The 25,074-nt window shown below is 38.8% G+C and overlaps 8 protein-coding genes across 10 annotated transcripts; 3 read left to right on the top strand and 5 right to left on the bottom strand.

Moving 5' to 3' along the window:
* Nucleotides 1-230: 230 nt before the first annotated feature.
* On the bottom strand, nt 231-2,919 carry LOC132793184 (cyclin-dependent kinase inhibitor 1C-like). 2 transcript variants are annotated; one of them, XM_060802883.1, is made up of 3 exons: nt 2,800-2,919; nt 2,500-2,738; nt 231-375 (listed from the first exon to the last, which is right to left on the bottom strand). In XM_060802883.1, exons 1-3 carry the CDS (start codon nt 2,809-2,811, stop codon nt 231-233), a joined length of 396 nt encoding a protein of 131 aa, XP_060658866.1. In that variant the 5' UTR covers nt 2,812-2,919. The 2 variants fall into 2 exon arrangements, with proteins under 2 accessions (XP_060658866.1, XP_060658868.1); XM_060802885.1 differs by lacking the exons at nt 2,500-2,738; nt 2,800-2,919 and adding an exon at nt 624-737 and having other exon boundaries at nt 231-563.
* LOC132793185 (cuticle protein 38-like) lies at nt 775-1,422 on the top strand. Its single transcript, XM_060802886.1, has 2 exons — nt 775-1,018; nt 1,075-1,422. The coding sequence occupies exons 1-2, from the start codon at nt 1,007-1,009 to the stop codon at nt 1,420-1,422; spliced, it is 360 nt and encodes a 119-aa protein (XP_060658869.1). The 5' UTR covers nt 775-1,006.
* A 9-nt stretch (nt 2,920-2,928) lies between the features above and the next one.
* LOC132793180 (cuticle protein 38-like) lies at nt 2,929-3,691 on the top strand. The gene is made up of 2 exons (XM_060802878.1): nt 2,929-3,196; nt 3,257-3,691. The coding sequence occupies exons 1-2, from the start codon at nt 3,185-3,187 to the stop codon at nt 3,632-3,634; spliced, it is 390 nt and encodes a 129-aa protein (XP_060658861.1). The 5' UTR covers nt 2,929-3,184; the 3' UTR covers nt 3,635-3,691.
* Nucleotides 3,692-3,788: 97 nt separating this feature from the next.
* LOC132793171 (polycystin-2-like) lies at nt 3,789-6,346 on the bottom strand. Its single transcript, XM_060802864.1, has one exon. The coding sequence runs from the start codon at nt 6,267-6,269 to the stop codon at nt 4,053-4,055; it is 2,217 nt and encodes a 738-aa protein (XP_060658847.1). The 5' UTR covers nt 6,270-6,346; the 3' UTR covers nt 3,789-4,052.
* A 2,735-nt stretch (nt 6,347-9,081) lies between these two features.
* On the bottom strand, nt 9,082-15,271 carry LOC132793173 (venom acid phosphatase Acph-1). Of its 2 annotated transcripts, none has more exons than XM_060802868.1 (6): nt 15,182-15,271; nt 14,094-14,563; nt 11,404-11,502; nt 10,891-10,974; nt 10,543-10,701; nt 9,082-9,958 (listed from the first exon to the last, which is right to left on the bottom strand). In XM_060802868.1, exons 2-6 carry the CDS (start codon nt 14,250-14,252, stop codon nt 9,248-9,250), a joined length of 1,212 nt encoding a protein of 403 aa, XP_060658851.1. In that variant the 5' UTR covers nt 14,253-14,563; nt 15,182-15,271; the 3' UTR covers nt 9,082-9,247. The 2 variants fall into 2 exon arrangements, with proteins under 2 accessions (XP_060658851.1, XP_060658849.1); XM_060802866.1 differs by having other exon boundaries at nt 14,686-15,250.
* A 1,559-nt stretch (nt 15,272-16,830) lies between these two features.
* On the top strand, nt 16,831-17,968 carry LOC132793176 (mitochondrial 2-oxodicarboxylate carrier-like). The gene has a single exon (XM_060802871.1). The coding sequence runs from the start codon at nt 16,951-16,953 to the stop codon at nt 17,866-17,868; it is 918 nt and encodes a 305-aa protein (XP_060658854.1). The 5' UTR covers nt 16,831-16,950; the 3' UTR covers nt 17,869-17,968.
* A 250-nt stretch (nt 17,969-18,218) lies between these two features.
* On the bottom strand, nt 18,219-20,960 carry LOC132793174 (lysosomal acid phosphatase). Its single transcript, XM_060802869.1, has 5 exons — nt 20,758-20,960; nt 19,514-19,612; nt 19,365-19,448; nt 19,140-19,298; nt 18,219-19,068 (listed from the first exon to the last, which is right to left on the bottom strand). The coding sequence occupies exons 1-5, from the start codon at nt 20,884-20,886 to the stop codon at nt 18,361-18,363; spliced, it is 1,179 nt and encodes a 392-aa protein (XP_060658852.1). The 5' UTR covers nt 20,887-20,960; the 3' UTR covers nt 18,219-18,360.
* Nucleotides 20,961-21,260: 300 nt separating this feature from the next.
* LOC132793175 (prostatic acid phosphatase) lies at nt 21,261-23,868 on the bottom strand. Its single transcript, XM_060802870.1, has 5 exons — nt 23,352-23,868; nt 22,607-22,690; nt 22,389-22,547; nt 21,798-22,325; nt 21,261-21,605 (listed from the first exon to the last, which is right to left on the bottom strand). The coding sequence occupies exons 1-5, from the start codon at nt 23,532-23,534 to the stop codon at nt 21,414-21,416; spliced, it is 1,146 nt and encodes a 381-aa protein (XP_060658853.1). The 5' UTR covers nt 23,535-23,868; the 3' UTR covers nt 21,261-21,413.
* Between the last annotated feature and the right edge of the window lie 1,206 nt (nt 23,869-25,074).

Genomic DNA, 25,074 nt, shown 5'->3' with positions numbered 1-25,074 from the left:
AACTATTTCGGAAATAAATAGCAAAGTCGACCCTGAATTACTCTTAAAGTTTATGCCACCATGAATATAATAGACACACTAATAATACGAATAGCAATAGCAAAAATGTTAAGTGGCTCAGGCAAAACAGTTTTCCCGATCTAGAGACAATAGTTCTTCAGAAGGTTCGACCTCTAATATATGAGTAATTTAATTTTTAAGTCTTAGTTCATTGATCACAGTTTATTTGTTTAGAGCAAAAGTGGTGCAGAAGCAGCATAGCTCAAAGGAGCGCTGTAGGCAAGAGGAGTAGCCAAAGGAGCGCTGTAAGCCAAGGGAGCAGCCAGAGGAGCGGCAGCGTACTTGGCAATGACTGGAGCAGCCAATGGAGTAGCAACTGGAGCAATCACTGGAGCAGCAGCAATTCCATTGTAGTTGCGGGCAATCACTTGGCTGCTGGTTGCTGTCACATATGGAGCAGGAGCAGCAACAACGGGAGCTGGAGCAGCATAAGCCAATGGCTGGCTCAGAAGAACTCCAGGCTTGGCAGCAGCGCAGGCGATGAGAGCAAAGACAACAACAGCCTGTGGATAAAATGGATTTATAATATATCCAAAGGATTATCTGGAAGCTGATCAACTTACGAATTTGAACATATTGATTTGTTTGTTGATTTGTTTACAGCTCGAAGACTGAAAATTGTTTGATGCCTTTTAGCAGCTTTACTCTGCAATTTATACAAAAACTGGGAGTTTAACTTGACCTTAAGTCAAAATGCTTACAATTTTTAGGTGCCACGACGTGTTATACATTAAAAAGTGTGAAACAACTTAAAGTAAAATAACAGTGTGATAACGACATCAAAACGCAAAGAAACCGTTAAGTGGTCTTACGCATAGCAATGAACTAAAATAACTCACAACTGAATGAAGACTATTTTGGGTATAAATACTTGACGATTGTTCAAGTTGGACATCAATCAGTTCATAGTTTCAATTAGAAGCAACACATTAAATCAATCCTCAACATGTTCAAATACGTAAGAAGGAATCGCATCTAAGTCTGAGACTTTCTTTTAACATCCTTTGATTGTAGGCTGTTGTCATCCTCGCTGTCATCGCTTGTGCTGCTGCCAAGCCTGGAGTTCTTCTGAGCCAGCCATTGGCTTATGCTGCTCCAGCTGCAGTTGTTGCTGCTCCTGCTCCATATGTGACTGCCACCAGCAGCCAAGTGATTGCCCGCAACTACAATGGAATCGCAGCTGCTCCAGTGATTGCTCCAGTTGCAACTCCGTTGGCTGCTCCAGTTGCTGCTCCAGTCATTGCCAAGTATGCTGCCGCTCCTTTGGCTGCTCCTCTGGCTTACAGCGCCCCTCTGACTGCTCCCCTTGCCTACAGCTCTTCATTGGCCTACACTGCTGCAGCTGCTCCAGTTCTTCTGTAAGAACTTTATTCCATTGATTTAAAATAAACAACTGAAAACATAAAATAGATTTCTATTGGTATTTGCATTGTAATATTTGTATTGATGGCATCAGGGCAGGGGAAATCAAAAACTGTTTTCAATTTTAATGCACCTCACGGGCAATACACAAAATTGGTTTGTTTTGAAGATACGTTGGGTTCGAAATGTATGCAAACATTTATGTCAAGGTCGCAAAGGCTTTTTTCTATGGTGTATTGAGTTTAATGAACTCATTTGCGAAGATGTGAAATTTACAAAAAGAAGGAATACTCACTTTGGTAGAGACTTTCCGGTATGGAACTCTCACTCGGTTAGGCGGAGTTAATGAATAATTTATATTTTTCGAAATTGTTATTAAGTTCTCCTTTTTTTTATGCGTTTTGCATTGCCGATATGTTGGTAAGGTTTTTTATATCTAATCTTTATGTACATAAATGCATCTTCATCATTTTTCCACACATTGTTCGATAAACTGAAGCTATAGAAATGTATTTAATTTGCACTAGTGTTAATGGCAGTTTCATAGAAACAAACATTTATTTTATTTATAACAAATAATATTAATAATCATATAATTGATTTTAATTAAAATTCGATGGTTTTAATTTTATAACCTGACAGAACTTTAAACATGAATTGTAAGCAAACAATTTTATACTTATCATCTCATCTGCAAATAAATTGATTTATCAAGAGTCACTAAATGAAATTTTGTATTGAATTACTTTCTTAATCAATATTTAGCCAAGTTCATCAACTAAATCTGATTTACCACAGAAATGAGAAGCTTTTAATTTTTATGATGTGGCATATAAGAAGACTACATATCAAAAATATTTTATATATGTTGTCAGATTGAACTATAGTCAATTAAACAAATAGACAAATATATTTCAGTAATAGTTTATAGATCACAGTTTATTAATTTAAATCAAAAGTGGTGCAGAAGCAGCATAGCTAAGAGGAGCGCTGTAGGCAAGAGGAGCAGTCAGAGGAGCGCTGTAAGCCAAGGGAGCAGCCAAGGGAGCAGCCAAGGGTGCGGTTAAAGGAGCAGCAGCATACTTGGCAATGACTGGAGCAGCAACTGGCGCAGCCAACGGAGTAGCAACTGGAGCAATCACTGGAGCTGCTGCGATTCCATTGTAGTTGCGGGCAATTACTTGGCTGCTGGTTGCTGTCACATATGGAGCAGGAGCAGCAACAACTGCCGCTGGAGTAGCATAAGCCAATGGCTGGCTTAGGAGAACTCCAGGCTTAGCAGCAGCACAAGCGATGACGGCAAACATGACAACAGCCTATAATAATACAATAGTAAGTTAAATGAAAGTCTGAGATTTAGATGCAATTCCTTCTTACGTATTTGAACATGTTGAAGATTGGTTTGTTGTGTTGCTTCTAATTGAAACTATGAACTGATTGATGTCCAACTTAAACAATTGTCAAGTATTTATACCCAAAATAGTCTTCATTCATTGGTGAGTAATTTTAATTCATTGCTATGCGTAAGACCAGTTAACTGTTTCTTTTGCATTTTGTAGTCATTATCATTCCGTTATATTGTACTTGAAGTTGTTTAATGCTGTTTATGTATAACACGTCGCAGCACCTACAAATTTAAAACATTTGGACTTAAGGTCAAGTTAAGTTCGCAGTTTTTATATAAATTGCAGAGTAAAGCTGCTAAAAGGCATCAAACAATTTCCAGTCTTCGAGCTGTAAACAAATCAACAAACAAAACAAAATGTTCAAATTCGTAAGTTGATCAGCTTCCAGATAATCCATCGGATATATTAAGAATCCATTTGATCCACAGGCCGTTGTTATCTTCGCTCTCATCGCCTGTGCTGCTGCCAAGCCTGGAGTTCTTCTCAGCCAGCCATTGGCTTATGCTGCTCCAGCTGCCGTTGTTGCTGCTCCTGCTCCATATGTGACTGCCACCAGCAGTCAAGTGATTGCCCGCAACTACAATGGAATCGCAGCTGCTCAAGTGATTGCTCCAGTTCCTACTCCATTGGCTGCTACAGTTGCTGCTCCAGTCATTGCCAAGTACGCTGCTGCTCCTCTGGCTGCTCCACTGGCTTACAGCTCTCCATTGGCTGCTCCTCTGGCTTACAGCGCTCCTCTGACTGCTCCCCTTGCTTACAGCTCTCCATTGGCTTACACTGCTGCAGCTGCTCCAGTTCTGCTATAAGAACAACGACTTAAAATAAACATCCTTCCTACCAAAAAAAAATTCTCCTTATGACAAATTGAGACTGCACTTAGGTATTTTTAATCAGTTTATGGTGCTTTTAGCAAAAGTAAACAAAAGAGCAATAATAAGTTTGAATGCAACTCACGTCGCTTAGCAAAAATAATTGGCTGCAGTGAACGCAGCTATGGGCCACATTGAGAAGCGGATTAAATGGTTTGTTTTGAAGTTACATTTTTGTCAACCGCAGCAATTATTTATTCAAGCAACAACATACTTATGTATGTGTGTAATTGACTGTGAATGTGTGTCAAGGTCTCGTGGCTTATTGACAAGGTTACTGTAGTTTAATGAACTTTAAAGTTCATTATTTTAAAATGAGTAATTGTAGCTTTAAAATGTCTGTGTTATTTTATAATTAAACACTGTAATCTTCATCGGATTCTGAGTCCTCTTCCTTGGGCGATCTTGGTTTATCCTTTTTAGTTTTATCCACGTCCAACTCCCAGAAGTGTTCCAACAGTTGCATTTGAGTCTGCATTACGCTTGCAATATTATAGAGTCGAACAATGCGTTTCTTATAATTCTCATGCTTCGTGGCCTCATCCAAATTTTCATCGCCCTGTTGAAATCTGATGGCCAATGCATGATGTTTGGATTTAACGCTCTTCTTATGTCTGTCATCCAAAGTATATTTGATATAGTCAGCCACCGTGCGATTACCGCTGCGATATCCACGATTGATGCAGGGCACCTTACGGAACATTTCAAAGACACCGTGGTACTCGACATGCAGAAATTCCAGAAAATTGATCGGCTGTTGAGCTTTGGCATCACGCACCGACTTGGCATAAACGAAGTATCCATTGATCGTCGAGACAAATACGTTAATCAGCAGCTGTGCAATCACAAAAGTGAGTATCAAATATAGGATTATGCCCATGCCCACTCCACCATAGAAGAGATCATTGGGACTGATGTGTTGGCTGAAGCCAAATGAGAAGCACAACGAATTGGCAATGCTTCTCATTATGTAATTAAAATTCATCGTATTGTTGCCATTGATGATTGCCACAGCGATGCCAAATGCGACCAGGAAAATGGAGATAAGTAATGCGGTGCTCGCCAGAGCTTGCCACGCGCTAAACAGAGCATGTGAGAAGAGCTGAAAGACGCTGGAAAATTGAAGAACCTTCCACAGCCGCAACGTGGTCAAGAGCACAAGGATTCCGAGGACAATGCTGCATACATGCTTCACAATCGCGGGTCTCCGAAAGTCCAGAAATTGCAACTTGTTCGCATACTCAATTTGCTCGAGCAGCGTCGAGACCATGAACTCCTGTACGATGATCAATATGACCACCAGAATATTGAGCACCAAAATGACCAAGTCCAGTTTATTCCACATGCTGCGCAGCTTTGATGGCTCGTACCAAAGTGTGACCACCAGTGTCTTGGAGAACTGAATGAGCACCAACACATATATGATGGACACAATTAGACCGAGTGTGCCCAGCTGATCCAAGACTTGCAATTTAATGCTTTGGACGTCGACACGAGGTACCAAAGTGCCAAATGGCGTTCGCTCCACCAGCAAATTGCAAATGGTAAAGATATTCGCATCCGCATTGTATAAAGTGAAATCAATGAAAACAGCAGCCGTCTGTGTATTCACCCAATTGTTTTGCTCAAGATAATGGAGCACCTTCATGCTATTGTTGCGACTACGCGCCAACATTGTAATATAACCCATTGTCTCTGGAAAATTCTCACAGTAGCCGTTTTGCTTAGGATTCAAAAAAATTTTCTCAAAGGTACTGTACCTAACCGATGACGGCAGCCATGGCAAATAGATGTTCCAATATTTATCAGTGTAAGCCATGCGTTCGTAGGGTAACTTCCAGTTGGGCATATAATCAAGACTAGAGAACTGGGACGATCCCCAACCGAGATGATAATCCTCTTTGTGGCGCAGCTGACGCAATCGAATTACGCCAAGTTTGGCAGTTTGATCGCCATACATCCAGGACCTGTAGCCTGTTTCCTTAACCTTCGAATCGAAGGCATTGATCAACGACACTTCTACGAATGTGTAGAACTGATCCAACTCCTGTACGTAGTTCAAGCCCAAAGTATAAGTACGGTTGGTCGAAAATAATTTTTTCATCATATCCGTGTTGTAATAGAGCAGCTCGTCTCGTGTCACCAGCACCACAGAAGTCAACAACAGGAAATAGGTGCCGTAGAGACACAGATCGAGGGAGATCAATTGAAATTTCAGATTGAGTGGTTCATTGATATGATCCTGTCCGTGTCTCAACTGGGCTCGCAAAATATTCAAGCGCATTTTCAAATATTGAGTGCGTGTGTGCACAATTGGACGCCTCTCGTTCAGGAACGTTGTCTGCAGATTCGGCCAAGTGGCCTTATCGATGGATATCAATAGGAATTTAATTGTATCATTTAGCAGGAATTGACCCAGCACCACAAGAAATACGTGCATCCCAACTGTCTTGATCTTAACCGATTCGTGACGGCAGCCCGAAAACAACGCAATTAGTGCCAAACAAGCAGCCATTATTATCAGTGTGAATAAGAAATAAATAAGCCTATCCCTTAAAAATCCGAATTTCATTGTGATTAATTTTTTAGTTATTCAAGCGAACGAGTTGATGTATTGTTTTGTTTCAAATGTTTCAGAGTAATAGTAAAAGTGTACAACTCAAATTTTAAGTTGTCATAGCTAAGAGGCAAAGCATAATTGATAAACAAGTGGTAATGATGCTTTCAGTCAATATAACTTTAACTTGAACTTGGTGAATTAATCTTTAGAAATTATTGAAAAGCTGTATAATAATAAATGAATATAAAATATGAAAATACCTTAGTACAATTACTTATTAATTTCTAATTTATAGTTATTCATAGTACTTTATATTAAAATGATAAAACCAATTTTTATGTTCTGTAATGGTTTTATCCATGTAAAACATTAAATGTTGTGTGAATATATTTAGCTTGTTTTTTTTTTTAAATTGAAGATCACAAGAGACTCTTCTTTTAATTATTTTCATTACAATTTATAGTACTTAACAAATTTCCAGCAAAAAAAATCCATTTCTACTCGATAAATCGTGCTGCTTTTTCACTGTCATTCTGAAGGCCTGGCGAATTTATTAGACGTATTATTTCGCACACATTATTATGCTGGAATTAGGTGATAGCTGAGGTGGGTCAAGTGTTTCACCCACAAGCCAGTAATTTTTTAGCTCTGCTCGTAGACATATGGCTGGGCTAACAAATCTACTTAGAGAAGCAGAGACAAGCTCAGTGAGTGAGAAAAGTTTTCGGTAGAGAAAAGTTTTTTAGAATTAAGTGCAAGTCTTTGGGTAAACTTTAATTTTTTAGCATCAAGACGACTGCGACTAAGACATAAAACCTTTTTGGTGGCTAACTTCGTCCACAGGTCGCTTTTAGTTTGGTTTTTGTTTTTGTTGCAGTTGCTGTTGGAGTTCTTATGGGCAAGTGCCCACATCTCTTTTTGGCTTTTTGTGGTCAGCTTACTAACGACTTTTCGATACGAAGCGAAAAACTTTGCGCTTGGCCTAGTAGATAAAATTGTCGATTGCAGGTGGAGCCAGAATAGTGCCGAGGCGGCGTCTCAGTGTGAGAGACACCTGCTGCTGCCGCTGCTGCAACGTAATCCCCTAGAGCTGCTGCAACTGAGATGGGATGCATATTAATAAGCTGCACAAATGTTTGCCCGCTGCCAGGCTCTGCTCTGTGCAGTTCAGTCTTTTAAAACGGCACAATAGACTCGCCTCCGCCTTCCGCCTTCAATCTCTGCCTGCACTGTCATGCAAAACATGTTTGCCAGCCAAAGGCAACCGCTGTCATGGCTGACTTCCGTCGGACAGGCCAGACCTGGTCAGTACAAAGTACAGAGGCTCGCTTGTTCCTTGCTTTCTTCACTCAAACTGTTTGCCGTTTAGTTTCGCATAAACTGCGTAGACCCTGTAAAACGCATAAATCTTTGTTGGCACTGGCTCAATGCTGTTTCAGTTTCTATGCGCCTGCTGCTGCAGTTGCTTTGGCGTCTTGTTTGTTGCACGTTTCATTTGTCAAAAAGGTAGTGAAATTTTATTGCCGACACTGAGTGCAGCTTTATTGCAGCTCGCACAAATTCAATGGGAAGGAGATGCCGTGAAAAATTAAGAGTTTGTGGTTGAATTTTTATGAAGTGCAATTGAAGTAGTATGTAGAGTGTCATAATACGTGAATTAGGCATAACAAATTTAATAAGCAGGTCTGTGTTGCATAATACCGCTTTCCAATCAGATTTCCATTTAAAATTTAGGCAAGTCAATTGTAATAGAAAATTGTAAATAAAACTTAGTCTAGCAGCGACTCAAACCCAGAGCTATTTCAAAGAATTACAGTTTGAAGACAACTGCTTTATTCATTTAGCTTGTTTATATTTTCGTTGCATGCTTTTAGGCTGAAAAAAGTGAAAAAAGTTAATCAAATTTATGTGCGCTACAGGAAATAAGTTAAACCAGTAAAATTTGACTTTTACGTTACAGTCAAGATAACATATATTTTCTGTAATATTAATATGGAGTCCAAATACAGCTAAAGTTAAACAGACATGTCGTTAGTCACAAGAGACAGCTACATACATATATGTACATATATGAATATGCAGATTTGTCTGGCATTGCGTCTACTTCCTTTATGTACTCTGCCTTATAGTGCCACCAAAATCAAATTAAGCGAAATTAAACGCAACAACAAACTGACAACAGACAACACAACAATAACGACTACGAACGAGCTACAGAATATGAATCCTTTATTTTATTTTTATTTTATTCCATTTGTTTTTTTGTCTTTTTTTTTTGGCAAGCACACACAGCATATGCGTCCCGTTGACAAATAAAGTTTACAGATATGTGCAAAAAACAAACCAAAAGAGAGAGAGAAGCGAACTCGTTGCTCCACGAGAGAGACAGATGGGCAACGCACACGAGTAAACAATGGGAAGTTGGATGGGAAGTGGAGAGTGGGGAGTGCGAGGGTTATGGCAACTTCAGGCTTGGAGCATAGAGCAGGGAGCTCTGCTAATGTACACAGACAACAACTCCCCAATGAAATAGTTTATGGTAAACCGCAATGCGAAAAATGTCACCTCTTGGCAAAAATGAGCAAAGCCAAAGGGCGGGCGAGATTCAGACAGAGACACACAAGCTCACAGAGGGAAAGGGGAGAAGCGAAGTAGAGAGCGGGCTATAGAAGTGCGGAAGTTGTTTGCGGAGCTGGAAAAAGGCAGAACGGAAGCGGCCTATTGGGCAATGGCGGCGCCACAAGCGGAAATGAGCCAACTTGGCTGCCACATGAGCCTGCCCGCCTCTATGGTTGCCTGGCGCGAACTCAAACACTGGATGAAGGACAATTGCGACTTGATCTTTAATAAGTTTTTGCATTGTATTGCTAGACTAAAAACTAGTTGTTGACTTAACTAAACTTTAAGCTCCCTGAGTTTTGTGTTTGTAGCACCTGTAAGATTCCAGAAGAAAGTGACATATAGTTCCTATCATCTAATACATTTTATATCTAAGGTCCGCGTAGTGGTGGCTCTGTGAACTGTTGATTTTGGGCATCACAACGATTGGCATCTGCCTCGGTGGGCACCACATCCTTGGCCAACTCCAGCAGCTTGTCCAATGGACACTGGAAATCACAGCCGGGCACAGTCAACTTTTGAGCCGGCGCCTTAGGATTATTGCGGAAATAGATCTCCACCCAGTAATCGCCGGTGTCTTTGTTCTTGTGAAGCTCGAACAGCGCCATCACCGAGTAACGTGGCAATTGACGTTCCCAGATCTTGAGGCCAGACAGCACATTGACCACTGTCGAATCGTGACCAGTATAAATGAACAGCTTCCGTTTATCGGGCTTCAATGTGGCATTGCGCTTCTGTTGCATTTCATCGAACATCTTCTTCAGGAACGGACCCGCCTTTATCTTTTGCATTTCGGGCGTGTACACATTATACACATAACTCTGCTCGGTTAGGAACTGCATCTTCTCGGGAAAGTATTCCTTAGTCCAATCGGGTAAGTCTAGTCCCCATTCCTGCTCGGCCAGCAATGTCAGATATAGGGACTGCACATCCTCGGGTTCTTTGAAACTGAGTCCAGTGTGGGAGGCCAGCTCCTTGTACATATCCAAATATGGTGCAATTTCAGCCTTAACTTCAGGCAGTTCGTATACCTCATGCAGTGCCTCATAGTATCGTGGGCAGGGTGTGCGAACGAGCAACAACTGTGAAAGGAACAGAAGCGTAATTAGTTGTAAATATTCTTGTTTTCATTGGCATTTCACATTTTGTATCTAAATTTAATTTTTTGGAATTTTAACCAAAATCCAATTAATGGATATAAAGGGATTTAAAGGAATTCTGCTTCGAATTAAATTTGTGGTTCTAAAACTTTTTGTAATGAATTGGGTAAAAATAAATGAGTAATTCGTTTTATAAAAAAATATATATGAGTAGTTAATTGTGTGGTTTTATAATGAGGCAATATTAAAATTTAATTGTGCACATTATTAATTAAATTAAGTAAATAAGGTTATTTGGTTAAAAGTATAAAACGCAAGTTTTTTTAAATCATAAAAGAAATGCCAATTTACACTTAAGGCATATTCATTTGTACATACAATAAATACATTTAATTTGAAATTAATCATTTGGATTTACGGCTTGAATTAGTTTCTTAGTTTGTGTGTAGACAAATGTGAAATGGAATTAGACCTTAATTCGGTCAGTGCGAGGGGACAAGACGAAATAGGGTATAAATCAATTTGAAGTGATGATGATGGCATCATTATTGATGGCATTGACGTACCGTATCCTCGTTCAGCTCCTGTGAGAACACTGGAATGGGCTGCCAATTGTATTTGCTGTTCCATTCCATGGCCGTGCCTTTCGGTGGAAAGAAGCTGGCCAAAACCGTTTGCATGGTCATGTGTGTGCGTGGCACACCCGTTGCCTGTGCGTGCAACAACTGAGAAGAGAAAGAGAGAGAGAGAGAAAGATAGCGAAAAAGACGTAGAATTGAGTGATGAGGCAAACGCGCTTGAGCTTTGCAATTTGTAAACGTCCGCACTATCAGACACCCGTCCGTTCGTCCGTGCGTCCGTTCACTGGAAACGAGAACGGGTATCTGGTGGTTCGTTAGCGTTGGGTTACTCACATCGGGACTGTAGTAGGGTGCCAGAAATTTGCCATAACGCTTACGCAGCCAGCTCCCAATGTTGAACAGCTCGCGTTTGCCATTCTGAGCGTTGATTTATTACATGGCGTGGGCGGATGGCACGTGAGACAACAGCCGGAGAATTCACAGCAACAGAGAACGAAATACAGAGAGAACGGGACTTATATAGCAACGTTATAAAATAATAAATGCCTTGCATTTTTGCAATTGCATAAACATATGCATGTGTATATGTTAATGCAACACACACACACACACACATGCACACAGCAGAAGCAAAAGAAGACTCAGAAACAGCGGAAGAGGCAAAGGCAGAAACATCAAGCCATCTTCCTCCTCCGCTTATACACGACAAACATTTGCATTTCAATTTATTTAAATGCTTTGCTGCTGCGGTTTTCGGGTTGAACGAGAAAACTCGTAGGTTCTCTTTTTTGTTTTTATTTGCGATTTTTTGGGCAAAAGTTGTGCTGCAACTTGTTTTCCACTCACATTTGTTACTTGTCCCCAGCCAAATGGATAGTAGGTTTCATTTACATAGGGATCCCTTGGATATGTGTCCGCCGGTGTGCGTGGCCCATGTCGGAAAACCTGCAAAATGTTTGAGAAAATTTATGCAGTGTTAGTGACCAGATTTGCTTGCTTTAATTAGTTCAATGCAATGGCTTTAGCTTCAAGTAGCGCAATGTTTAACATAAAATAATGATACAAAAATATATGTTGAAGGCATGTGTTATATGTATGATTATGTATGTAATAGTATATCGTTATACCAAATACTGTATATTTTAGTATTTTTGTATTTCACAGTATCAAATAACATATGATAATACATACGTATACTTTATATTTAGCTAGACAAGGAGCGAGTAATTTTTCATCATCAAAACTTTACTGGATAAGTTACCAAATGCCAAATAAGATAAATTCGTAAAAAGTATATAAAAATAAACATTTAAAGGCATTTTTGCTGTAATATTAGAAAAAGGTTTTAAAAAGTAAAATGTACAGTTTTCTTAAATAAATCTAAATTCAACATAATCTCATCTTATTTCGGTTTGTGAAGCTCATGTCATTGATGCTTTAATGTGGGTGTCTGGTCAATGTCTAATGACTCAACGAAAATGAAAAGCAAAACGACAACGGCAAAAATAATTACAAGAACAACGAGAACAATGAGAATCACAAATTTAAAACTCGCACGCGACTCTGATAAGCAAAAACGAGAACACGTTCGTGTGAAAGAAGGAAAGACAGAGAGAAGGCGAGGCAGTCACTCAAGCATGTGTTGCCAACACCAGCAGCGATCTCCAAATACTAGAAAGAGGCAGAACTACAACAATAGCTAGAAGCGCAGCTGCAACAACAACAGCCAGAGGCGCAGCTACGACAACAGCAACATCAACCACAGGGAAACTTTGCTGTGGTCATGCACGTTTTGGCCACATTACAATTAAAAAGATTTGCGGAAGTATTTCCAAGCAGCAATTGCGATTCGATTTGAATCGCGCGTGGACAATTTGCTGATAAGAAAACCTCCCAGCTCTCAGCTTTCAGTTTCCAGTCTCACCTCGTCTGAAGGTCGCCAGCCCTGAACTAGACTAAACTATCAGCTAACTAAGTCGCCAGTGCATCAATATTTAGATTTTAGTTTGTACGAAAAAATTCAAATCTACATTTATGTAACAAAAGTGCGTCGCAATTTGTGGACTGACCATTTGAAATACATCGCTAGACTGGTTTTATTTCTTTTTTCTTGTGATCTGGTGAAACGAGTATCTTAAATTGTAATTAAGCGCGTTTGTAGCCGGTTTTAAATCTGTTTGCCTTTGTTTCGCATCGCTGTTTGACGTGGATGACGCGTATTACAGATTTATCGTTAAGTTGTTGTAAGATTTGAATAATAAGGAAATGACATTGACAATACATGCAGAAATATATCCGAATAAATAATATAAATATAATAATATTTCTATGTTTTTCAACTGATATAAATCTTTATCTATTTGCGTTTAAGCTCTTATCTGACAAAGTCAAGTTCAATTACTTTATGATTACCTTTTTAGACTTGTCCTTGAAAAAGTATGTCAGCTTATTTATAACCTGAAAATCACTATCAGGCATAGTTAGGGAAAGTTTCTACTTCATGAATGATTAAAGAGATACAGGGAAATTTATCTCCAACTTGACAGATTGACTTGCACTGGGGAATACCTTTGGGATAATCACACATTACATACAAATAAATGTTTGAGTTGAATGTACATTGAATCGTGTTCAAGTCGTCATTATACAAGTATTACTCAACAGTCTATACTTAATATGTTCTATAATTAGAATGCTGGCTTTTGCATTGTGTTTAATCTCAATTAAAGCAGCTGTTAATATTTCAAAGCACACTTCACATGTCACTCTGTCAGTTTTTGTTTGCCGTTAGCTTCGATATGTTACGCTTATCGAATGTGTGCAAATTTACCCACCTTCTAACTGGGTCGAATGTAGTTCATGGATCACCCTCACTTTCTGTGCCGAAGATACATATTTAATGGAAATTCTCATTCGCACACATGTAGCTCTCTTATCGTTCGACATACGACTATTGCCACTGCCCGCAACGTACTAAATTAATATAATGTCATGCAATAATTAAATGCTACGATACACTCCGCTACACAATCAGCAAAACAAAAGTGCTGACATGAACAGCGTATAAATTACTTGGTGTACTATCAAAAGTATGTAATTTTATTTTATCATTCATACTATGTAAATGGCATTGACTTGCCAATGTCAAGTTTACAAAGTTAACTGTCCAATCAGCTGATTTTTTAATTAAATTAAGTACGAAACGTGATGATAATGACTACTCGAAGAAGTTACAAGCATTCTCTGTGTACAATCAACGTCTATCAGAAGTGCATTATACACTGAACACTCTTTGAACACATTATAAATATATGTGGAATAGAATAAATTAAATCAATCTCTGATCGTTTGTCAATACTTTCCCGCACGTTAAGCATCACTATTTTATTCACTTGTTTAGCCGCTTTAGCCAACACACTTTGCTTGCATTCTAAACGCAATTCATGCTGCACAGTGTGATAAACACAGCTGATTTGATTTGCAGTCGTTCGCAGTTCGTAATTCACCGTTCGTTGCTCGTCGGCTCACAGACTTACCACATGCAACAGCTCAAGGGTAGACTCATCGGTGCCGGGATCGGTAATTTTACCCGTGATCACCGTGGTGTGTGTGAGGCACAAGATCAGCAGCGCCAATGCAATTAATCCGCCCGTCATCGCTAGACAATGCCTTCTAGTGAAATGCGAACGCGGCATTTTGTAGACCCGCTTTATATGATTTAGCCGGTGCTTGAGATTGGGATTGGGCTTCGGATTTTGAGGCCGAGGGGGGTCTCGCGGTTATTGTTTTTGTTTTTTTTTTTATTATTGTTTTTGTATATAAATTTGCTGAGTTCGGAGCGCTAATAGCGGAGCGGGAACGTTGACACGGTCCGAACAACCACAAAACACAGTTCAGAAGACGCACAGACAACTTTTATATTGTTTGTTATTTTTATTTTGTTTCTTTCGTATTTGATTTTTTGGCTTTTTTGCGTTTTTTGTGTTATTCGGCGTCTTTAATTATGCTGCTCATAAAACAAGAATCAGCAACAGCAACAACAAACCCAACACCAACAACAGCAACAACAAAAATTAGCAAATTAACAAATTGAAAATTAAAAAACAAAAGGTATTGTTGTTAATTTACCAAGACGCTGGGAACGGGTTTTGAGGGCGCCTTTCTTTCATCAGCATTTGAATACGAGTTTTCGAGCTCTATTTGTCTTATATTTCTGTTATCATCCAATGCAAAGACAATAAGAAATATGGTTTTACAATATGTTTGGCTTTGACAAACTGAACTGACATTGTTGCTTGATGAGACGCGTAATATTTTCAATTTTCGACAAACCGTGAGCGGAGATAAGCGAACAACTCGATAACGGATAACCGGATAATGACGGATAACGATTGCGGGCGACGAACAGCGGATAGTTGTCAGCTGTTCGGCAGAGCTCTTACGCCGTACTGTCTCAATTCGCACAGCAGACAAAGTCAAAGCCCACGCAACGTTGTCCAAACCTCATAGAGAGAAACATATGTATGTGTCTTTTATCGTTTCATTATCGCCAAATGCTTTCGTCACCGTTTCGCCGACGATTCTGACAATTATATTATTTTTTTTTTCCGATTGTGATTGTTACTTTTAGTAGTTATTGTTGTTGTATTTGTTGTTGTTGCTAGTGTTGTCGAGTCGGTCTATTGTGTGTTGTGCTGTCCACAACTGATCGTACATTGAGCAGCAGCCACAACAATGCCCCAACATTTGAAGCATTTTAAATCTCGCTCACGCTTTACATATCAACATTTACATTTATAACAAACACACTAACAAATAAACATATACACACACACAAGCACAATAAAAGCCACACAATCACATTGGAAATCACATCTGCGGTCTTCTTCGGAGCTGCCCGAATTTATGACCAAAGAAATTCGTCACCGAATTCTCGGCCAATAAATCTTGGCAGGTGGATTGTTTGTTTATCGAACTTATGCTAATTACTTATTATGCAAGTTTGTTTTTGCTTGTTGCCTTTAATTGCTGTCAACGTTGTTAAATTGCCGAATTTAAATTTACATGTCACTTTATAATGCACGGAAGTTGTTGCTGTCCTTAAACGGCTTGCGTATACTTAATATACATATATTACTAATTACTTCATTTCAATTTAACACGTGGAAAGCTACCAACTCCAACTGCCTTGCTTGCAATAAGTGCACAGTAAGTTTTATTAGATCTGTGAAGCTCTCATTTCACAATAGTTTCTAAAGGGGAGTATCAGAATTAAATGAGTTTTAAAAAAATAGAATTTAAGTATATATTATCAGTAAAATAATAGTAAAATATAGAATTTCAAAGTTTAAATACCCAAAACATATAGAGACGAGCTTGTTAAATTTGTATAATTTTCTACTCATTCCAAGCATTTTATTTATAATGTAAATTATGCAACCCAAAAAATGTATTTACAAATAAGTTGTTTGAAATTACTTTATTTATTTATTAATTTTAGTAATTCCACATCTACTAATATAATGCTTTTCACACTTTAATTGTAATAAAAAAAATCATTGTAATCTGAACTTTCTTCTTTTAATACACAAATATCAATTAAAATAAATTTTGTTTATCATTTTTTGTATTTTCGCAAATTAACATTAGTTATGTGGTTCTCAAACATTCTAGTTATCTAATCTTCAAGGCTTATCAAACAGTCTGCAAAAAAAGCATTTGTTATGATTGTTGAATGGATATAAATATTGACATGACGCATGTACAGTGCTGTCAAGAACTATTCAAACCACCTTCAAATACGGCAGAGAGCAGTAAATACTACACGCACACTAGTTTTCAGATTGGCATAGGTTAATTTAGTAGCGTGCAAATCAATCACACAACACTCATAACGAGGTAGAGCATTTATATAAGACTCGCTTGATGTTAATCTATAGTTAATTTTAGTATATTAGATATATTCAAGCGATATGGAAGAGTTACGATTGTAATGAATTAAAAGCTCCAGATATAATAGTGTGTCAATTTATTGTCGAAATCTAACAGCTTTAAATAAATTTATTCATACCATTTTTATAGTAACTAGAAGAGTTACAATTAAATGGAATTAAATTTGTATCAACCAATTGTCTACACTAATTTATTACTAAGCTGTTACTTTTTCTAATATAAATTATATTTAAAAAATTACAAATTAGTTATATTTTTGGGCAATATTAAATTATTAAACTTAGTTAGCTTAGTCTCACATGCGTAACGCTATTCGATACTTTTGAAATATGATTAAATAAATATTTACTTTCACTTTGTTTTTAACTTTACAACAAAAAGCAATGCACACCCTTTGAAATTATAAATTTTAATCCGTTTTTTCCGATTCAATAGCCAAACATGAACACCTTGAAATTTTCCCAGGACATATCCCCCGGTAAGCAAGCTGCTTTCCAAGTGCTCTCTGGCGCATCCGCCGGATTCCTTGAGGTGTGTCTCATGCAGCCTCTGGACGTGGTCAAGACACGCATGCAACTCCAAGCCAACCCATCAGCAGGATCATCTGAAGTAATTTACAATGGGGTGCTAGACTGTTTCGCAAAGATGTACCGTCAGGAGGGAATTCTATCGTTCTGGAAGGGTCTGCTTCCACCCATTTTGGCTGAGACCCCAAAGCGAGCTATCAAGTTTTTGGTGTTCGAGCAGACGCGACATTTCTTTCAGTTTGGCTCAGCGAAACCAACTCCGCTCTCGTTTTCGCTGGCTGGCATGACAGCTGGCGTATTGGAGGCATTCGTAGTGAATCCCTTTGAGGTGGTGAAGGTGACACAGCAAGCGGATCGTACAAAGAAACTGCGAACCTCGTACTCGGTGGCTCGAGAAATCATTAAAAGCGAGGGCTTCGGAAAGCGAGGACTGCTGAAGGGTGTAACTGCCACAGTTGGACGCAATGGCGTATTCAATACGGTCTACTTCGGTTTCTATCACACGGTGAAGAACATGGTGCCAAAGTCGGAGAATGCGTCGTGGGAGTTTGTGCGGAAGATCATTATTGGCTTCACGGCGGGCACTTTGGGCTGCCTTTTCAATACACCCTTCGATGTGGCCAAGTCTCGCATCCAGGGTCCACAGCCAGTGCCCAATGAGATCAAATACGAGGGCACCTTCCGAACCATAAGCATCGTTTATCGCGAGGAAGGCATCCGTGGTCTCTACAAGGGTCTGTTGCCTAAAGTGATGCGCCTGGGTCCCGGTGGTGCAATTATGTTGCTTACTTTCGACTATGTCTACGAATATCTATTGGCGAACTATTCATAGTAAATTCGTATTTTTAAAATCATTCACCTATGTCCGAGTATGATCAGAGAATGAGTCCAGATGAACACAGTCAATAAAATTCAGAGTAGAAACCTACAAATCAAGCGTATAGTTCCTTAGGAAGTTGACACGAAAATACCCATCTGTCAAACCTCTGGCAAAATTTCGTAATTAGCTTAGACATCAACCTTTGTGGTTAAAGGTCTAATGGGGCACACAGAAGTGAAATTCTAGTGGAAAAGTTTTCTGTGGTCGACATATGGTACAGATCGATTTCTTGAGTGTTTCATAGCCATACAAGTCAACCGACTTAAAACAAGTAAAAAATTAGTTTTAATACAAGTAAATAATTTAGTGTGGACAGAAATATATTTAAACTATACAGATTTGTGTAGACAGTAATCTTTAGACTATAAAGAGTTTAGAGTAGATAGACATATAGTTGGACTAAACACAGTTAATACTATTCGATTGGACTGAAAGCGTTTCACACTAGTGATATGTAATAATCGTGCCATCGCTGGTGCCCTTGGCCACACACATCTGCTCGTAGGGAGCATCGGGCAGAACGTTTTTGGAAAGCTCCACCAGTTTGGAAACGGGACACTGCTTATCGCAGCCAGGAACTTGGAGTAGCTTTGGCTCCTTGCTGGGATCGTTTTGGAAGTAGATTTCCACAAAATACTCGCCGGTATCTTTGCGCTTGTGCAACTCAAAAGCAATGAGCGCCGAGAAGCGAGGCATCTGTGTGCCCCACACATCCAGAGCACTCAACACATTTGCCACGGTCCAATCGTGGGCGCAGTAAATAAAGAATTTTCTATCGGCTGGCTTCAGTTCTCCAGCGATCTTTGCCTGCAGCTGCTTGTAAAGATCGGCCAGAAAATAGCCGCCCTTAAGTTTTTTCATCTCATCCGTATAAGCATCATAGGTGTAGGATTTAGTTGCCAGCGGTCGCATCTTTATCGGGAAATAGTCCTTGGCCCATTCTGGAACCTCCAGACCATAAGCCAGCTGAGTTTGCAGCGAGATGTAGATATCGGTAACATGATGCGAATATGTGACATTGAAGCCCGTCAACTCGTGCAGTTCCTTCATCAGTTGTGCGTTCGCCTCATGCAAAGCAACAACTTCTGGTGTGTGCATCACCTCCCAAACTGCCTCGTAGTAGCGGGGACAGGGAACCTTCTGTCGCAAACGCTGTGAATAAATGAAATTTATTGAAGTGAATTGCCATAAACTAATAGGAGGGTGGCATGTTGCATCCTTACAAGGTCAGTTTTCTCTGGCTCGGTCACAATTGGAATGGGCTGCCAGTTGAGCTTCTTGTTCCACTCCATGGGCGTATTCTCTGGCGGGAACATGCCGGCCAACACCATCTGCAGTGATGCCATGGTGCGTGATGATTCTGTGGATTGTGCGTGCACCGTCTGTCAATTGTTTGAATATCGATTAGTCACAAATTTAGCTTTAATTTATATGTTAATTAAACCTACATCCGGGCGATAGTAGGCAGGCAGGAATTGTCTATAACGTTTGCGCAGCTGCTTTCCAATCTTGTAGAGCTCCAATTTGCCACCCTATTGATTGCACAAATATATATTAGATAAATACAATAATTTAACTAAGTATTCCACTGACTCACATTGGTTAATTGACCCCAGCCATAGGGTTCGTATGTTTCGTTCAAGTAGGGATCCTTTGGATATGTGTTCACAGGTGTGCGTGGTCCATGTCGAAAGAGCTGTTGAAATAACATTCACGTTGAATAATTGTAGTGCATACATTAATCAAAAAACTGTGGTTTTTAATTATACACAAACTCTAATTAACTTAATATTATAGCTCTTTGTTAGTGCAATAAAATAGAATTGCAATTATCAAATGATGAACACAGTTGAACTTATGCCGTCTATCTACCTACTACAATCATTATTATGTTTATAAATAATGAAATTAAAATGTTAATTATATGTTATTGATTGCAAAAGATATAGAAATCCCAGCTAATGAAACACGTATTATATCTATGCAAATTTAACTTTAAATGTTTAATTCTTTAGAACTTGCTGCAGGGTCTCAGCTAGTCAAGCAAATCGCGTATAGCACATTTTTAATTGTTTTAGTATCCCATTAATATTATTAGTTTATTGCATTGCACACATCGTTATTTGCAGCAAATGTTAAACTGGCATTTGTTGAGTTTGTACCGGTTTCGTCGGCATAATTAATGTTCAACTTGGTTGGCGCTTTGTTAAGTATACGCAGTGTGGTTTAAACTGGTCTAGTTAAAGTTCAAATTTGTTAAACATTTTGCAATGTGTTATTGAATTCGCCTATTAAATACCCTTTACTTATGACAAGTGAATGGCATTTACTATTGACTTGCTGCTTACGAAATATATGAGACTACAGAGGAAGTAATCTTTAGCAATAGGTTGTTGGCTTCAGGTAGAGATAAACTTTTTATTATCATCGGTCCACGCGAAGCAGTCATGTATCTATATTAAGAACATGTGGCAAATTTTTGTTTCACATTTTATTATATCTGAATTTTTGGGAGTCACTAGTCACTTACACTCTCCGTTGCATATAAATAAATTATATTTAATGACATGTTATTACATAGCACATTAATCAGAATACACGCAGAAAGTTCAGTTTCTCATGCTCTATAGTAACACTCGAAATTAAAATAATAAATTGCGCTGTAGCTTCACTTGCATTAATCAGATGCCCTTAATTGCGAAATTGAACAGATTACTTAAGCAAACTCAAAAGCCGAAAACACACAATTTGCATCATTTTCTGGTCTAGTGATTGTGTGAAATTATTGGTGAATCACATTAAATTTGGCACTTTTTTTTTTAATTTTTCGTTTTTATTTACCAAAGTCACAAGTTCCAACGTAGAATCTGAATTAGGCTGCTCGTCCTGCGAGTCCTTGACAATGCCACCGCTGACGAGCAGGCAACAGCCAAGGCAAAGCAATAGCCCGACGATTTGCTTGGCAAACATTTTGTTTGGAGCGTTCAATTGCGCGTACTTCCAACTGCGTTGAGACTCAGGCGTCTAGTGACTGTGTGGATAGAGATCGAGCTGCTTTTAAGTCGCGAATATGTAGAACAAATTCGAGAGAATTGAGAATATATACTTTCTGTATTTGCGTTATCTTTGCCGTGCGACTGCGAGTGTGAGATTGCGTTCATCTCTTTCGCAATGATGATGATGACGATGATGATGCGCATAAAGAAATAAAAAAAGATGACAACAAAATAAAACGGTGCTTTAATAACACACAAAATTAAATATAATTTGCTTGAGCCCATAGAATTCACTGACAATAAGCGAATTACTTGCCAAAAAACGAAGCAATGAACACAAAGATTTTAATGTTTATTTTATTTTGATTCTTTTCCCACGAAATCGCGGTTAGCAGCTACTTTCTAATACTGACTTTTGTCTGAGTATAAGCCACAAATTGTTTAACATGTCTAACATACATACATACATATCAATAATATCATTGTAGTACTAATAATAATTTACTGCTGATCAATTGGTCGTGGCGGGGGTTCCACGAAATCAGGGCTTCGAGCGCGACAACGTTGCTCCAGAGGTTCATTTGGAAGCACCGCTTCACTCAGCTCGATGAGACGATGCAGTGGACATTGCAGCTCGCAGTCAGCCAGCTTCAGCTGCTCCAGGCAGCCAAACTCGTCATTACGCAGAAAGATCTATAAACAAAGAAATCTCAATTACAATAAAATCTGACTATGCAACATTGCAACTACAATTTTCTTAACTTGAAACAATAAGAAGAAAAAAGACTTTAGGATCACTTTTCTAACATAAGTTGTGATTTTGGAATGGAAGTTATGATATATAAAATTTAAGAAATATATAATAATAATTGTAATTTCCCCTACCTCTACATAGTATTCGCCCGTCTGTCGATTCTGATGCGTCTCGAAGATAGCCATCACAGCGAAGCGTGGCATTTGACGCTTCCAAATGCCCAGAGCAGAAAGTATATTGCCCACGGTCCAGTCGTGGCCCGTGTAGATGAACATGCCGCGATCTTTGGGCCTCAAAGTGCCCGACTCTTTGGCCAGCATTTCATCGTACATTTTGCGCAGAAACGGGCCACCCTTGATCTTTTGCATCTCGGGCGTATACGCATTGTAGACGTAGCTCTGCTCGGCCAGAAACTGCATGCGTTTGGGGAAATAATCCTTGGCCCAGACGGGCAGCTTATAGCCAAACTCCTGCTCGGCTAGTAGTGTAATGTACAGCGAGTTGACGTCCTCGGCATTCCGCATGGGCATGCCGGTCAAGTTCGACAGTTCGTTAAGCATATCGGCGAAGGGCGCCTGCTCGGCAATCACTTCAGGCAACTTGAATACTTCATCACGCGCCTCAAAGTAACGTGGACATGGTGTTCGCACCAACAGCAGCTGCATAAAATAATAGACGCTTTGTTTTACTCTGTTTTGCAATTAATTGAAGCTTTCGCTTACCGAATCCTGTTCGAGGGGCTCAGATACAATGGGAATGGGCTGCCAGTTAAGCTGTCGATTCCATTCCATCGCCGTGCCACGCGGCTCAAACATGCTCGCCAATGTGGTTTGCAGTGACATCAGAGCTCGTGGCGATGCTGTGGCTTGAGCATGCAATCTCTGGCAGAACAATGTCGGAATTAATATCGAACAGGCTCTGCACACAATGTCTTACTTACGTCTGGTCTATAGAAAGGTCCCATGAAGTCGCCATAGCGACGATGCAGCCAGCGTCCCATATCGAAAAGCTCCTTTTTACCGCGCTGCACGAGAGTTGATTTAAAAACATTTATTTTGATTAATTAATTGTTAATACTATTACTTGATAATTGCGATAATTTGATTGATATTTCAAAATCTATAATTTTGTACTATGTGAATGTGTATTTTATGGGAAGTTTTCTTGAATGCAGCTACCATTATGGCAAGGTTTTTTTTAAAGAAACTTGTTTACTTAACACATCTATTCAAATGTTCTTTAAACATGAAAAATTGTTCTACAAAAATGTAAATGGTAGCAAAATTCTTTATTAGAGCAGCGAGAACTTCAATTGAATGCAAAACTTAATATGCAAAATAAATAAATAATAATTGAATATGCCATTTAAAAATAATAAGATCCGGTAACTTTAAAAACAATTACTGATACAGATTTAGTTAAGGAAATAAAATGAGAACTTATATAATTAATTTTGAATGGATTTTGGAATTTCTGCTCACCGATATAAATTTGTTTAGCTTTTGTATCTCTTTACTTTCTGAACTCTAATTTAAATTTGTCGTTAATTTTTGTTAATTTTATTTTACAGTTTTCGTCTCTAATTTAGATTTGTACATTTTTCTTCCCTTTACTTTCTGATTACTAATTTAAATTTGTCGATTTTAATTTGTCGATTCTTCGGCTGTCTTCACTCTGTTACTCACATTTGTGACATGCCCCCAGCCGGTGGGCTTAAAGTTATCCTTGACGTAGGGATCCCTGGGGAAGGTGTCAACAGGAGTGCGTATGCCATGTCTGAACACAATGTGCACCAATTCGAGTGTGGAGTTTGTTGTGTTTGGCCGCGTCTTGAAGCACTTTTGGTTGCCGCCCGATGCGCTGCCCATGGCGGCTCTTTGGACTCCACTTGACTGAAGACGCTGATGGCAACGATTGCGAGGATAGCACCAGCGGCCAGAGCACTCATTGTGAGCAATTGTTTACGCGTGCAGCGACCGAATATCATGTTGAAGCTGTTGTCCCTTATATATCCCGAGATTCACGCCAAAATCGAACACACAAACAATACTTTTTGCGGAAGCCAAAAATAAACGCAAAGTCGTAAGTATTGTAAAACGTGATTTTGGATTTTGCGATTTGTTATTCGCATGTAATGTGAAATTGTCAACGATTTCGATTCGCGGGGAGCGTTTGTGATTGGCATGTGTTTTTGCCAGCGCTGCTGAGACTCAAATAAAACCTAGACAAGTGGATGCGGAGAACTTAAAACGAGATAAATCAACGGCCGATTACATTGTTGTTACGCTTGTTGCTACGCTTATTGCTGTTATTGTTGCTGTCGCTGTTGTTGATCATTCGTCTGTTTGTCGTTGTGTTGCGTCAGTTGACGGGGCGCTAACTGTAAATACGAGCGCAAATACGAGCACGAACACGATCATTAACATGGGTGTGAGTGCGAGAGCACAGCTGACTTTCCAGTGAAGCCGAAACAATTAATTGGTAATCTACAATTATTTTAGTTACTGGTCTCAGTCGCGAATCAAATCAAAATCAAATTCAAAAATGTTACTCTGCTCTATTTTTAGCCTTAACCAGTTTCGCATATCTTTTTTGGATTTCCAACAAACGCATTGTTGTTAATTCAATTACTGCAATTTAAAAGTTTTGTTCATTATATAGTACATCTATTCGAAAATAACTTTTTAGCTGTACCAGATTAAATCGATTTTACTGCGTCGATTATATTATATTTTTATGATGAGATTTTAGTTAGCAAATTAATGCAAATTATTATAATGATGTTTCGGAACAATCACACATATTCATCTTGAGGGTGGGAAATTGATTTGCTTGCAAATTATTGTTGTTTATTAATGTGAATCATGAAGCATTCCGTGTACTTCTGAAGCACATTGTTCCACTTATCACATTTCCGCAAGAATAAATCAAGTATCGATCTTGAATTCAAATACTATATTCATTTCATATAATGGAGTAAAACTGAAAAATACTGCAAAGCCCTCGAAATTGCAATTTTTATTAATGTACTTACTTTTTATTAAGAGATTCATCAAGACACACAGACTTTATCTTCAGCTATAAAATTTATCTCTGAGTCCTATGAAGATATTTCATAATATTAGTATTAAGCTTAGCGAAAGTGAAAATACAAGTCAAGTTACTTAATTAGCGCTTAAAATAGATACAAGACAAAAGAGGTAAGAATTTTTTCCCAAGTCACAAAAATATTAACTGCTTAATAGATTTATAATTTTGTGCGTTAACACACATTGCTCTCTTCACGCCGAAATTCAAGTACAACAATCAGAATAATGCTGACAACAAAAAAACATGAAATAAACTTGTGATATTTTGCACTAATTATTTGGCTGTACACATTTTTTGTTGTGCTCTCGTAGTCTATTG

This window comes from Drosophila nasuta, chromosome 3 (genome assembly GCF_023558535.2).
Source record: "Drosophila nasuta strain 15112-1781.00 chromosome 3, ASM2355853v1, whole genome shotgun sequence".
In the NCBI taxonomy this organism is placed as follows: domain Eukaryota; kingdom Metazoa; phylum Arthropoda; class Insecta; order Diptera; family Drosophilidae; genus Drosophila; species Drosophila nasuta.
This window is presented reverse-complemented; position numbering and strand designations above follow the sequence as displayed.